The sequence below is a fragment of the Phycodurus eques genome, chromosome 20, assembly GCF_024500275.1.
Source record: "Phycodurus eques isolate BA_2022a chromosome 20, UOR_Pequ_1.1, whole genome shotgun sequence".
NCBI lineage: Eukaryota > Metazoa > Chordata > Actinopteri > Syngnathiformes > Syngnathidae > Phycodurus > Phycodurus eques.
In genome coordinates, this window is record NC_084544.1 from 12485613 (window position 1) to 12500128 (window position 14516).

Sequence of the window (14516 nt, forward strand, 5' to 3'; positions counted from 1 at the left end):
TGAACATGTGCAAGTGAAAACACAATCTTCTTTCTATGAAGAAAAAACAAAAGCTCTCTCACTCAGTACGTGCGCACACATTCACAAACAAAATACGGTATCCACAGAAGACAAAGGGAAGCTAAAAGGCCTCCTAGATAATACGTGACGGGGCTTCACCTGAATCTGTGGTGCACTTCATATATCAGTAAGTAATGCGCTCTAAAAAAATATGGGAACTGCAAGGAGGTAATGTCTGAATACCGCACACTTACGCAACATGTATTTATGCATCTACTATAAACTTTATGACTCGGGCCTTAAGCAATGGAAGCTAAAACACTGAAGCAATGGGTCAAGTTTTAACTACGCAGTACAATTCATTTCAGCTTGCCACAGAAAGGCAGGGACACAGGCAGATGGTTTACACGTCACAATACAGTGAACCCTCTGTATATCAGCGGTTCCGCTTTCATCATCGTTTATTACAGTATGCAAGTAGGTTCGAATTGAATTCAAATCAATTCAGTTTTATCGAGATAGCGTCAAATAACAGAATTTGTCTCAAGGCACTTTACATATAAAGCAAGTGTAGAACAACACTCCTCATACATTAGACCAACCGGATTTACAGTAGCACGCCTTCAGTATAGTACCACCTTAAGCTGCAACATGCCATGCAGCGCCGGGTTCTACTGGATGTAGACGCAGCTTAATTAAGAGCAAGAGGTTCCTCTACTAAGCTGCTGTAATAGTGGTCGTTCCCACAGAGCAGGGAAAATATAGGCCTGTGAGTAAGGTTGTATGCTGTGTTTGTATATGCTGCTTCATGTGTGCTAAAGTAGCATTTGTTTGAAGGTTAATAATTACCGCATCATCCATGCTAATTTCCATAAATCTGTCTATGACGTTTCGTAATAGTGGTTAGGATTAAGCTCGGGGACTTTCGTTAGACGATATGACATGGTTTGGTTGATACAATGTTCAATTCTCTTTTTCTATGTTTGTATCTGTACGTCTTGTTTTGTTTTTACACTTTGCCTTACAGTAAACGTCAACTGGGAGTGACAAACAGCGACATATGCATGCTCGTGCATGAGCCAGAATACTGTGGCTTTGAACTTGAAGTATATTGGCCATAAGTCTACACAGCTCTGTTCAAATGTCAGGTTTTTGTGATCTAAAAAATTTGACCAAAGTAAATCATTTCAAAACTTTTTTCACTGTTAATTTGACCTATAACCTATATAACTCAATTGAAAAGCTTTCCTTGAGAACGGAAGTAAAAATTAACTAAAATAATGTGGTTGCACACCCCGTTATTACCAATTTCCTCCACCTTGTCTAAGACTCCAGTTCAACTTTGGTTTCTCATGCTCGAGGCACCACTAAAACTTTTTCAGGCCAGAACTTAAGTGAGTTGTGCTGCCGGTGTAATTTACAGCAGCACAGTCGATATTGTTCAAATTGCCATCTTTCGGCACTTCACTGGAGTTCTTGGGGGCATGTACACTCCCATTCAAAAGTATTGGTGATGTCAATTCTTTTATATAGTAATGATGCTAAGTTCTAAATTGTGTATCAGTGTGCCTGGCTCCACCATTTACAGACAAAATGTGGTATCTGGAGCTCACAACTTATTATTTAATTTCTTTGAATCAATATACATTTGAATTAAAACTTCACACTGCTACAAAGTTGGAAATACAATAATCACATTCCACAAAGAGCAAATGCCCATAAAGACAAGTGGGATGTTTTAGGGTGAACAAGGAAACAGTGGTGCCTGCCCCTTGTTTGGCGCCGTTCGGGCGACCACCAAGCAGACTGGCATGGCTCAAACAACAGATTTGCGTAGTTTTTCATTCCATTGGCCCTCTGGTCCATACAGACTAAGCTACTGCTGCCCCTTTGGCGTTGACATTTTGACAGTGGAAACTAATAAACCTGATGTGTGCCCAATCAAATGGAACTGTACTGTGTGGCGCAAATGGGACAAAAAACAATGTGCCAAAAGCAATCTATAATGGCAAATGCTATGAAACATCGAGGGAGGGTTTGACAAGAGACTTTCTGAGTGCTAAGATAAGAACTTTGATAAAATAGCAAATTTCTGTTATATCTTTTCATATGAAAAGCAACATGTTGTTGTTGTTTACAAAAAGACTTTCAGACTTGACTGACAACACAGCGTGTCGGTCTAAAGAAGCGTTATCTGTGCTGCACGTCACAGGCCCCTCTATCAGAGCAGAGCAAAAAAACATTTGACAGCTAACGCATTTGAAAAAGCTCAAAGGAGTGTGCTGACATTTGAGGCCACTCAAAAAGTCAACACCTCAGCTAAAAGAAATAAAGAAAAACATGTTTATATACATCTGTTGTCTATAAGGCAAGATCATGTAATATATCTATTTATGTATTTTAATCAACACAATGGTTTGATTAAGCAAACTGGAATCAAAACTTTTTATCTGTTCAATGGGGGCACCACACTCTTGGTTATGGTAACCAATTCACATCAAAGGCATTGTAAACAACCCTTTCCAAAAGTAATATGGCGTAAAACCATGGATGCTCAAAAGTGTCATTCCGGAAATGTGCGAGAATAGAACTGTGTCAAAGTCAGGAAGTTGAATAGAAAGAGTGGCTTAACTGTTTGGGAAAGACTAGTGTAGACGAAAGCAATTCTTTATGACATCACAAATATCATTATCATACAAAAAATTTGAATAATAATAAATGGCTCTTTTTTTCTCTTGATCATAGAAACACTGAAGTGCCAAACATCAATGACCCCAAAAAGTGTCTAATCAATAAATTATGCATGTTCTCCCCATGCCTGTGTGGGTTTTCTCCGGATAATCAAGTTTCCTCCCACATCCTAAAAACATGCGCGGTAGGTTGATTGAAGACTCTAAATTGCCCGTAGGTGTGAATGTGAGTGCTTGCGGACGGCTGTTTGTTTATATGTGCCCTGCAATTGGCTGGCGACCAGTTCAGGGTGTACCCGCTTCTCGCCCGAAGATAGCTGGCATCGACTACAGCACGCCTGCGACCCTAGTGAGGAGAAGCGGTACAGAAAATGGATGGATGGATAATCAATACTGTCCCATTCCCAAATAAATCCTGTTTCAAATGTAATTTATATCCGCAATAAACTACGTTTTTTTAAATTATTATTATAATTTAATGATACAGCAGTCAATAAATAAGGCTCAGCTTATTCTTCCCTTTTTACCCACCCACTCAAAACAAAACCATATGATCCCCCTGCTAAGAACCCTTAAGGCCCTTAAAAAAAGTGTTGGTATGGTTTGCTGGGAGAAAGAGAGCAACTCTCACATCCATCGTGCATGTTCGCATCCAGATTGCTGCCCGAGGAACAAAATCTTATCTCTGTAAAACCTTAAAACTCATCACAGTCAGTTAGGCACACAAGAATTTCCTCCCAAAATTCCATAGCGTAACCTGATAGGAACTTCCTTTCCCACATGGCTCTAATCATAGGGCTCAAAGGTCAAGAAAATATCGAATTAAGTTGCTTAATCTATTGAGTGAGTGGAGGTCCGGACAGATTTACCTCAGCTCAGAAATAACAGGAAGCTGGCGAGATAAGGCAAAGTACAAGGAGCTGGCGTTATCACATAGATGAAAGTATCAAAAGATAATTGCGATAAATCGTACTTGTCGCAAGGCTCTCTAAAGCGCGTACCAAACAGACAAGGCATTAAAAAAAAAGAACAAAGGCGAAGGCTCAACTCTTGAATTTACCTTAATTCTAGCACAACCTTGTCCACGCCAGCACAGAGCTCTTTGAATGACAGGCAGTGGTAAAGGTGGTTCATGGTATGAAACACTATCATACCACAAGGAAACCACACAGGTTTGAACTGTTTAAGAAAACCGACCTTGTCTTTTTATAACCACCTCGCTGGAACTTAATGTGTGTAACCCTGAGAGAGCGTGGCTGTATTGAGACACAATACCTTGTTGACCTCCTGGATTTCTCTCCTGTCCTCGGCAGTAGGGCGGTTCTGGCCGGCTGAGTGGTCATCATGTTTGGTGCCATCGTCATCCATAAAGGGTATCAGTTGCTGAAATGGACAGGAGGAGGGTGGGGGGGGGAGAGAGAGACAAATAAAAATAAAAAAATAATTTTAAAAAATCAGCTGCCTACATATTATTGCGCTTATACTGGCTAAGTATGACTTGTTAAGTTCCAACGCACCTTTAATCGAAAGCCAAACTTGAAAGAAACTGCCCTTTTGCCTCTCTCGGGTAAAAGCATTACTTTAACATTTGAGTGCAGTTATAGGTTAAAATGAGGCATTTATGGGCAATCTTGTCCCTATGCAGTAGTGAAAATGGGGATTCTGTGTAAGCTTGTGAATGCAAGATAAGTCTCTCCTGCCTTCCTAGGACAAAGTGAAAGACAGGAGAGAGAGTGGGGAACTCATTCATTTTTAAACACCCTGTGTGCTTGACCTTGTCTACTCGACACTATAGTGGGGCTGATGTGCAAGGGCCTTCAAGCAAGTGGCCTTTCCTTAGACCCACTTAATATCACAGTGACCCCTAGTGGTCATCCCAGAAGATGCAAGCATGACTCATGCTGTAGTCGTGTTTCCGACAGGAAATATTTAAATAATGGTAAATAGGCTTCACTTGAATAGCGCTTTTGTCTTCAAGGTACCTTAAGTATTTTACACTGTCATTTCCTTCAGTCCCATAATGATTAATGGGTATATAGTCGTGGTTGTAAAGTAACAGCTCCAGGAGCAACTGGGGATTCCTTATCTTGTTTTGGCATGAACAATTGAATCTACTAACTTTAAGAGAGGTAAGAAAAATTAAAATAAAAACGATCTAGCACCAATTAATTGTTAATATGCTTCAAATTCATTGATAAAGACAAAAAAATCTAACGAATGAAAGAGGGAGTGCAAAGTACTCCGAAGAAAATTCGAGACACCAACTTCAAAAATGTGTTGGGCCAATTAGGCTTTTACAATGTTGATAATTTTGGTCAAGGAGTATGCAGCCTCCAACAACTGTCTTATAAAACATGTACACACACGGACAAAATTGTTGGAAAGAAGACCGCATGTTTCAGCTCATTCCACAGGTGTTCAATACAAATTATATCAGGGCTCTTCTGAATACTCCGAAGTTTTGATCTGAGCCATTCTTGGGTATTTTTCTGTGTGTTTTAGGTCATTATCCTAATGGAGAAGCCTTGGTCTGCAGCTGAGTCCAAGCTTTGTAACATGGGCAGGACATTTATCTTTAGAATGGCTAAATGAGATTCTGCAGCATTCATTTGATCACTATAATTATAGAGCACTGCCTGATTATTTTGTCCGTTTCAAGTCAGTCCTGTGTTTTGGTGGCGCTTTCACATGCAAGACTCTTTAGTATATTCTAAATTTAAATCTTGTTTATTATACACTATATTGCCAAAGGTATTCGCTTCACCTCAGAGAGGAATTTAAGTGACATCCCATTCTTAATCCATAGGATTTAAAATGACATTGGTCCACCCTCTGCAGTTAACAGCTTAAACTCTTCTGGGAAGGTTTTCCCCAAGGTTATCGGGGCTGTGTTTTGGGGAATTTATGACCAGAAGTGCATTTGTGAGGTTACACACTGATGTTGGTCAAGAAGACCTGGCTCTCAGTCTCTGCTCTAATTCATCCAAAAGTGTTGTATAGGGTTGAGGTCAGGATTGTGCATGCCAGTCAAGTTCATCCACATCAAACTCTCTCATCCATGTCTTTATGAACCTTGATTTGTGCACTGATGTACAGTCATGTTGGAACAGGAAGGGACCATCTTCAAACTATTCCACAAAGTTGGAAATGTCCAAAATATTTGCCCTGAGCTCCATTAAAAGGGACTCTGAATGCTTCAGCATACCGAGAGATTTTCGACAGTCAAAAAGTTTGAGGATTATCACTTCCTGTTCCAACATTTCGGTGCACAACTCCACAAAGCAAGGTCCATAAAGTGAGAGAATTTGGTATGGATGAACTTGACCGGCCCGCACAAAGTCCTGCCATCAACCCAATAGAACAACTTTGGGTTGATTTCGAGTGGACACTGATCCAGGCCTTCTTGTCCAACAGTGTGTGACCTCACAAATACGCCCCTCGAAGAATAGGCAAAAATTCCCATAAACTCACTCTTAACCATTGTTGAAAGCCTTCCCACAAGAGTTAAAGCTGTTGCAGCTGCAATGGCTAGAATAACATTATATTAAACCATATGGATTTAGAATGTGATCTCACTTCAAAACATATGTGAGCCAAGGCAGATGAGCGAATACTTTTGGCAATATAGTGTATCTGGAGTCTATCATATCACAGCCGTCTTTAGGCGAGAGGTGGAGGTATATCGTGGACTAATTGAAAGTCCATCGCTGGTCACATATTAACAAATAAACATTCAATGTCATATTTACAACTATGGGCAATTCAGAATTTTCAACTAGCCTAGCTCGTATGTTTTTGCAAAAAAAAAAAAAAAAGGCTTACCCAGAGAAAAGCTACAGAATCACAGGGGAGAACATGAAAACCCCACAGAGAAAGGTTAGAGCCCAGATTCAAACTCTGAATGTGGGCCAGACGTATGTAATAATACACTGTATGTAATAATAGTATGTAATACACTGTTAAAAATCAACATATGAATAAGAGGTCTAAAATGTGCATTCAAACATGAAAATGTGTTACTGGTGAAAGGCAATCTCAAGTTAAAAGTTTACTGAAAAAAACAAGTGTTACAATTCTCTAAACAATGATACACCATATAAAACACAGACAAACACAATAATAATAACGAATTGTGAAAAATGTTTATAAACATGTTGCTTCAATACCTGTTGCTTCAATACTTTTCATTTGAGTGTGTGTTGAAACTAAGAAAAATGATTAGAGAAAGCTGCATGATCCAGGAACAATGACTGACTCGTGACTAAACAGAGACTGTAATCATCAAGCGTCTGGAAGAACAAAATGGATAGAAAACTAACTGAATCAGAAATAAGTACCAGGAGGGTTGAAACTAAATTACTGGAAAACATGACTACCCAGAGAGACCAGAAAAAGGAGTGCAGTCCAGTGGGAGAAATAATTAAAGAAAGAGGGGACTCATGAGCAGAAATATAATTTAAAAAAGGAGACTGAGAATGTCTGAAAATATCTGAAAAGATACAAAAATGTAGATAAAGTTGTGTGCTCTAATCCGTTTCTGGACAGCCTCCCAAAATATGAGCTCCAACTCTTGCAGAGAGATGGTAGCAATGATATGAGCGGGATATTAGACAACGTATGAGTTTGTCTTTGGTTTGAGAGAGAGAGAGAGAGAGAGAGAGAGAGAGAGAGAGAGAGAAAGAGAGAGGAGAGGAACTTAATTCCACAACACTGACAAGAACTTATAGAATTTTAAAAAGGTACTGGCCTGACTTTGGCAGCTTGCGCCTGTGTGTGTGTGTGTGTGTGTGTGTGTGAGGGGGTAAAATGTGCTGAGTGAGGGGGCTAAGATGGATGACGATTGTAGTGTGTGTGTGCCTGTGAGTCATAACCCCTGGCTCCTCTATGAAAAGATGGATGTGGTTTCCTGCCCTGACAGAGAAGAATGGGATAATGAAGTTCACCAGGTTGCCTTCCTATAAGAAAAAGTAGGAAAACACCTGAAAAATACATAAGTAAATAAAAGGAGAAAGCAGGAGCATCACCGAAAAAAAGCATAAAGGAACCGTTTGAAGGAAAGAGTCAAAATGCAGTTCAGGCTAAAAGAGTAAGAGCAGGAAAAGCGAAGACAAAATATTTAAGTATGTAAAAGGCTTGAGAATTAGGCCACAACAACAGCTGAAAAGAAAAACGCCAACGTGCCTTTGGCCCATCTGTTCATTAATCGGGTCTGTTGCAAATTGGGCTGCAATGAGGTCACACTGCCTGAGTCATTGATCCCTCTTCCTGTTTCGGGTAGCCAGTAGTGAGCGGCTGTCAGGCAGGCGTCTAAAATGTCCAGGATGATAAATGGTGCGCACGCCAAGATCAACAACGCTCTGTCCTAGGTGAGCGTGTGAGCTGTGCTATCAGTTGGCCAGCCCTGAACTGGGTCTCCAGGGGCGCAAAGAAGCATTTTAATAACACCAATGAAGAAAAATAGCTTGGATGCCTTGGATGATTAAATGAAGGTTTAGACCAGAACGGTGACAGTCCTGAATTTTCAAACTCACACCCACCCTTTTATATTGAACTGTAGGCTTGTTTTCCATTTTCTCATACTTATCCTGCAGTACATTTTTAGTACACATTTGTCAGTTTCAAGTCTGTCCATACTTAATCCTGTTCAGGATTATCCGGAGCCTACCACAGCTGGCTTTGGCCAGAACTAATTGCCAATCACTCGCAGGGCAGTTATAAACAAACAACCTTTCAAACTCACATTCACACCAATGGGCAGTTCAGAATCTTCAACCAATTTAGCTTACATTCTTCGGAATATTGGACGATACCAGAGCACTCACAGAAAACCTACGGAATCACACTGGATGGCGGCAGCACACTTCACAACATCCAGCCACCATCAAGTCACATTGGCCTCCTTGCAGTGGAAGCATAATATCAGTTCAGTATCACTTACAGTATATAGCACTATATCTACACTATCAAATGCCAATACAACCCCAGAGAAGAAGGGGAACAAGACAATACATTAGGTACAGTCATGTATTGTGGTCACATTTTCTGTGTTTGCAGGTTATGTGGAGAACAAATGTTATTACAACGTGGTTTTATACAGTACAATACAGTTGAGTGAAATTTTTCTGTTAAAAAAATAAGTTGAGTGTTGTGGAGAGTCTGGAACGGATAAATTGCATTTACATTCCTTTCAATGGGAAAAGATTATTTGAGGTGTTTTGAGATACAAGTACGATCACAGAACAAATCTATCGTATCTCAAGGCACTACTGTAATCAAACTTGAGTACAGACCAAACCTATGACCACCTTTTTCTATCACAAACTCCACCAACGTTAATTTGGGCGGAAAAATCCATCCAACCTCACAAACAATCCAATCAAGTTCATGTTAGTAACCATTATGCTGTTTAGGGTCAAACCTGATAGAAAAGAACAACCAGGAAAGGTGACAAATTTGAACTACATAAAGCCTCAATCCGAGATCACAGCTCCAAGCAGTCAAATCTTAGCTCAGGGCCTCCTTTGAGAAGTTTGTATGTTCTGCTGTGTTTGCGTCGATTCTCCCTGCGTATTCTGGCTTCCTTTCTCATTCAAAAACATGCTTTATAACTTTAATTGCAGATTCTAAATTTACAGTAGATGCGAATGGATCTTTGTTTGTATGTGCTCCACGCCTGACTGACAACCACTCCAGGATGTACCCTCGCCCAAAGTCAGTTGGGATAGGCTGCAACTCACCTGCAACCCTAATGAAGACAAGTGGAAGGAAGGAAGGAAGGAAGGAAGGAAGGAAGGAAGGAAGGAAGGAAGGAAGGAAGGAAATGAAAGAAGCAAGGGGCTAACAGTCCCAAGTTAACATTCCCATTTACTGATTTTGACCACAGACAGCAAACTACATACTGTATGATTTACCCAATGTCCTATTGAAAATGCCTTAGAGAAATACGGAAAGAGTAGACAGTGGCAACCATGAAAGATTTATTCCAATTCAGGACTGATCTCTCACATCCTCCTTCATCCTCAAGAGGGATTAGCTCGAAGCCAATCTGTCGAAATTGGGGTCCGCTGCAGTCATAAATCCAATCAAACAGTGAGGGATAGCTTTGCTGTATGGATCCCTGAACACTGCATGACCAATGAGCCAGTGTGTGTGTGTGTGTGTGTGCGCACATCTGTTTATGAACTACCTTAACATGCTACAGTGCACACATGCATGTCTGCGAGTGGGACACGACACAGATGTGTACTGGTGTGCGTCTGGTCATGCATGCATAAAGGGAATGCGGCAGAGCTGAAGTGCTGCTGTCCCGGAAGGTGGATGGTGACCGTGACCAGCCTAAAGACACTCTGGAGACTCACCTGAAAGGCCCGTTGGATCTGATGTAAGCATAGAAAAGAAAGACCTAGAAAGGAGTGAATAAATAATCCCCCAGAGTAAAGATCAGTGTGTGTGTCTGAGTGTGTGTGTGTGTGTGTGTGTTTGTGTGTAAATGAGAGCGTGTCTGCAGCGGTAACAATGTACCGGTACTTCCTCCAGTGGTCTTCTAATTTGGCCAGCATCATGTGTCAAAAGCTGGGATAAATGTGACGGTGGCACTAATCATGGCAACCACAATTTGCATCATTTGGACAAAAGTCAAATTCCAAAAGCTAAAACAGCTGTGTAGTGAGTACTGCAAATAGTAGTATAACATAAAAGTAGTTCAGATACAGGTAACTGGAGAAATATGGCAATGTATAAGCAAAAGAATACTTTGGTCCTGGGAATGAAAAATTAAAGTTTAACAACTCCTGAGAACCCAAATTGCTGTATTCACTGGTTTCTCTTTTTACATTTTTGTAAGGTTTCAATAAAAAGTAAGCATTGTGAAGTGAGCTCAACGGTCATTGTACTAATTTTTGCAACATTATACGAATTTGTTGGAGAATTTATATTGCACATTGACTAATCTCTTTCCTTTGCAATCAATTTTTCATAATATTTTCAGTTCCAAATAGTATGTAAAAGAAATTAACTGTGTATGGAACGTTAAGCTTTTCTCACAAGTCTGTTGGGTGTACTCATTCATGTTGAGCTCTTGGCCGCCGTGGTGACATATTTATGCACATTATCTCCATGCTCCATTTAGAGGACAGTTTTATAATACTGGTAATTAAAACTGCACGTTGGTGAGAAAGAAAAAAAAAAAGATTTCAATGCACAATATATATATATATATATATATATATATATATATATTAGAACAGCCCTTTGCATGGGGCTGATTCTGTTGTCCATCCTCTATTTTGTTTGATTACTTTTCCTGAAGGTTTATTGCAATATAATAAGCATATAAATTTGTAGAAAATTGACATTTACCTTTTAGTGTATATGCATTTGCAAAAATAATTTTTAATTGCATTTTCATCTCTTCCTCAAAGACATACCTCGGGAAGTATTGGGTCTAGCCCAGCACAGTTTTCGGAACATTTGTCGTAGACAAGGCGCAGCTTGCGGAACAGCACAGAAAGCATACGAAGATGTTCCTGGAGTTTTCCCAGTCTATCCTGGTGGGTGTTGGGGTGGTAAGTGACTCCATTAGGCAGCTGAGAGGAACCAGAGGAAATGTTGTGTTAAGTAAAGGCCTGCATTGATCCCCAATGACCGCTAAATGCACTCTGACTTGTAGTAATCCATTAGCCTCCTCCAACTCATACAAAATAGATGCAACTTCATTGCAATATCTGAACACCCTCCTTGCTGTTTAAGAATGACAATTTAAAGACTGCCGTTTGTAATAATGCGACAAAATCGGAAGAAAGACGTGACATAATCGCAGTGGCTGCTAGAAAGGAACAAGAACATCTGATATTAACTGCTTGCATAACATGACACGAGCCTGCCTTGAGGGCAAACGAGGTGAAGACCTAGTATTAAAAACATATGGAGAAAATCGACAGACATGAAAGCAGTAAGGGAGCTAAGCAGGGAGGGAGAAGGAAGATAAATATGTTTTATGGATTCTAAAGTAAATTTAAAAATAGGAACCCCGTATGTGCCCATTGTGCTGCTTGTACAGATCTTTGCCGGCGGTGATTTGAGCAAGTTACAGCATTGGCTGTTTCCAAGAAGCAGGAAGTCTTCCATGATTAACGCATGCTGACCTCCTTGTCAGGACACGATCAAAGCTGAGCTACATTTTGAGTGCACAGCAATCAGAAATACTAAAGCAGCAAAATATTATGGATAAAATATGGTGGTATTAAACTCGTAAGTCAAGGGACTTATGAATTTAATAAGTTCCGTGACCAAGCTCGTAACTCAGTTTACTCATGTAAAATTAATTTTCCCCATTGAAATGTATTTAAATTCCGTTCCAAACCCCAAAATTTTATAAATAGAAATAAAACTGTATTCTATAAAAACATAATAAAACAAGAGAATATAGGGGGCAATTGTTCAGAGGTCTCAAAGAGAGAGAGAACCGGTTCACCAAATTTGATCATGTTCTGAAGAACTATTAATGTTCTGAACTCTTATTAATAAAGATTGAGAACACTGGATTCGTTGTGCAATTTTTGAATACTAGTTGAAACCTTTTTTTGTCGAATACTTGATGCAGCCCAAACTCTATCTCCAGTGTCCAGTTTGAGACCCTGATGTAAAGAAATGTACTGATTTTATAGAGATGTATTACTGTACATACTGTTGCATTTGTAAGTCGAATGTGTGCCTTTAAGGGGCGTGGCCCAGTGAGTGACAGCAGCAGCTGAAACCAGGCTGGCCTGTTATAATTCAGTTTGAGCATCTGGGCGTGAGACCACGCCTCTTTGCAAATGCTCTTAATTTGTATTTGTGTTTAACTTTTTTGTCCCGTTCAATAAATGGCTGAAAGTGCATCAGTGAATGTGGCTCTCCTTGCCCACATTTGAGAGCATTACTGTACCTAAAAATGTCGCTACATTTTTTTATTTATGCTTCATCAAACTGGCAGCATATCTAAAATGCACTTGTAGTTGAAATCTTTGGCTCGTAACCCAAAGCAAAAAAATTAAAATAATCAACTAAGTGACTAAAAAAACTCAGAAGTCAAGGTGCCACTGAAATTAAATGAAACATTTTTGGAAAACTGACCTTTTATTGCTTGTATACACATAGTTGGGTCTCTTGAGTGCCTGACCTATCGAGTGTGAAATTGAACAATCACATAAATCTTTCATTATTTGCCCATATCTGAAAAGCGAGCCGTTCCGCACTTCGGCTCCACTGTTATGTAATAGTGGACCTCGTTTACATAATAACCACCCTCACACTTCGTTTCTCAGCCAATTCCAGAAATTCCAGAGCCGCATAAAGATGAACGGACTACGTGTCCCTGCCAAAAGGTAAGTCGAGCGGCAGTATTAGCATATATTAGCATCACCTAACAGTGTTACCAGCATTAACTTCTGATAACCAGCACATACTGAGATGTTCCAACAAGTAATCTACGTGGGCGTGGAGGATCTTTTGTGTTTGGCGATGTCATGGGCCACACAGCTACACTAATTGATTAAGTGGAATTCCGCGACTTGGTGATGAAATGCTGCTGCCCCCCGACACCGTCATAGTAACAAAAGTCATTGAGTGTGACAAGTGGATGTTAGGTGTGCTGATTGTGTCACTTTTTGCTTTATCAATGAGTGATTGGCAAGCATAGGGACCAAAAGAGAAAAAGATGAAGACACCTGCATGTTCCTGAGGAGCTGGAAGATCTCCATGGTCCTGAGGACAATGTCTTGGACAGTCTCCTGGCCAATGCGGCACAGCGAGGCCGTGTTAACATCACGAGTTGCCTGGGCCTGCTGCTGCTGCTGCTGCTGCTGCTGAGGCGGTAGCTGCCCGGTAAAAGGTGACACTAGTGGAGGGGTTGTCATGGAGACAGCAGGTTGATGATTGAAGCGGTTCAGACCCTTATTTGCCTTGATCAAATACAAGATTGCAGGTTACTCTAACTTTTTGCCTTCAATCAAAACATTACACTTTAATTTTCTCAAGTACTATCCAACAGGATTAAACTACAAGTACACGCACCATAAAAAGACATTTCAGACTGCGAGTGAGTGGATTGATGAGGAGAGTGTGACGAATCACCTTCAATTAAATTTAAATTAGGAACAAGTAGACGAGAAATGAACTTTCGGGTGGGCATTATGTTCTTTCGGAAACAATAGTCTGTTTGAAGTGTCTTTGCATCAGTAAAAGTCGTTAAGATGGCATCCCGAAAAAAGAATAACACAAACGAATTGGCTTAAAACGGCATAAACTGGCAGTAATTGAGCAGTGGGTCGTAATTCTATATGGAAAAGTGGAGTGCTTGTCATCGAAGCTAAGTGAGGAGCCAGAAAAGGCGACAGCTTTTCAGGAGTCGTTGACCATCTAAACGAAACCTAAATACAGATGTAAGTGTTAAAGTTTGTCAAGTAACACATTTAACAGTAAATTACATTACCTGTGTGGTGATAATAATTTGCCTGTGTTGATTGCATGTCAAGTTCTCTGCTCCGGCGGATGTTGGAAGTATCGCGAGAAGTAAGTCCGAAACCGTAACTGTAAAAGTAGAACTGCAATACAATATTATAATCCATCAAATGCTGTTTATAGAGTCGGACATGCTTAGTGTATTTGTATTATGAGAGATAATATTTCAAATTATGCAAGCTAGGATGTTACACAAACTAAAATCAGTAGGTTGATAGCTGCAATTTTCTTTCTGAAGTGGAGCTTTTGTAGGATTACGGTAAAGGCCGCAAAAGCCGTGTGAATGTTACCAAATGTAACACCGCCACGTTGTGGTGCATTCTGTAA

The 14516-nt window shown here is 40.1% G+C and overlaps 1 protein-coding gene across 2 annotated transcripts in view; it reads right to left on the minus strand.

Annotated features, from left to right (window-relative positions):
• The window catches only part of med30 (mediator complex subunit 30), a 39101-nt gene extending 24882 nt beyond the window's left edge, over positions 1-14219 (minus strand). The window contains exons 1-4 of one of the 2 annotated variants that reach the window (XM_061665427.1): positions 14161-14219; positions 13397-13630; positions 11117-11275; positions 3966-4073 (exon numbers count right to left, since the gene is read on the minus strand). In XM_061665427.1, coding sequence (XP_061521411.1) covers positions 3966-4073; positions 11117-11275; positions 13397-13585 — 456 coding nt within the window. In that variant the 5' untranslated portion in view covers positions 13586-13630; positions 14161-14219. The remainder of the gene's footprint in view (positions 1-3965; positions 4074-11116; positions 11276-13396; positions 13631-14160) is intronic. The other variant, XM_061665426.1, reaches the window with a different exon arrangement.
• Between the last annotated feature and the right edge of the window lie 297 nt (positions 14220-14516).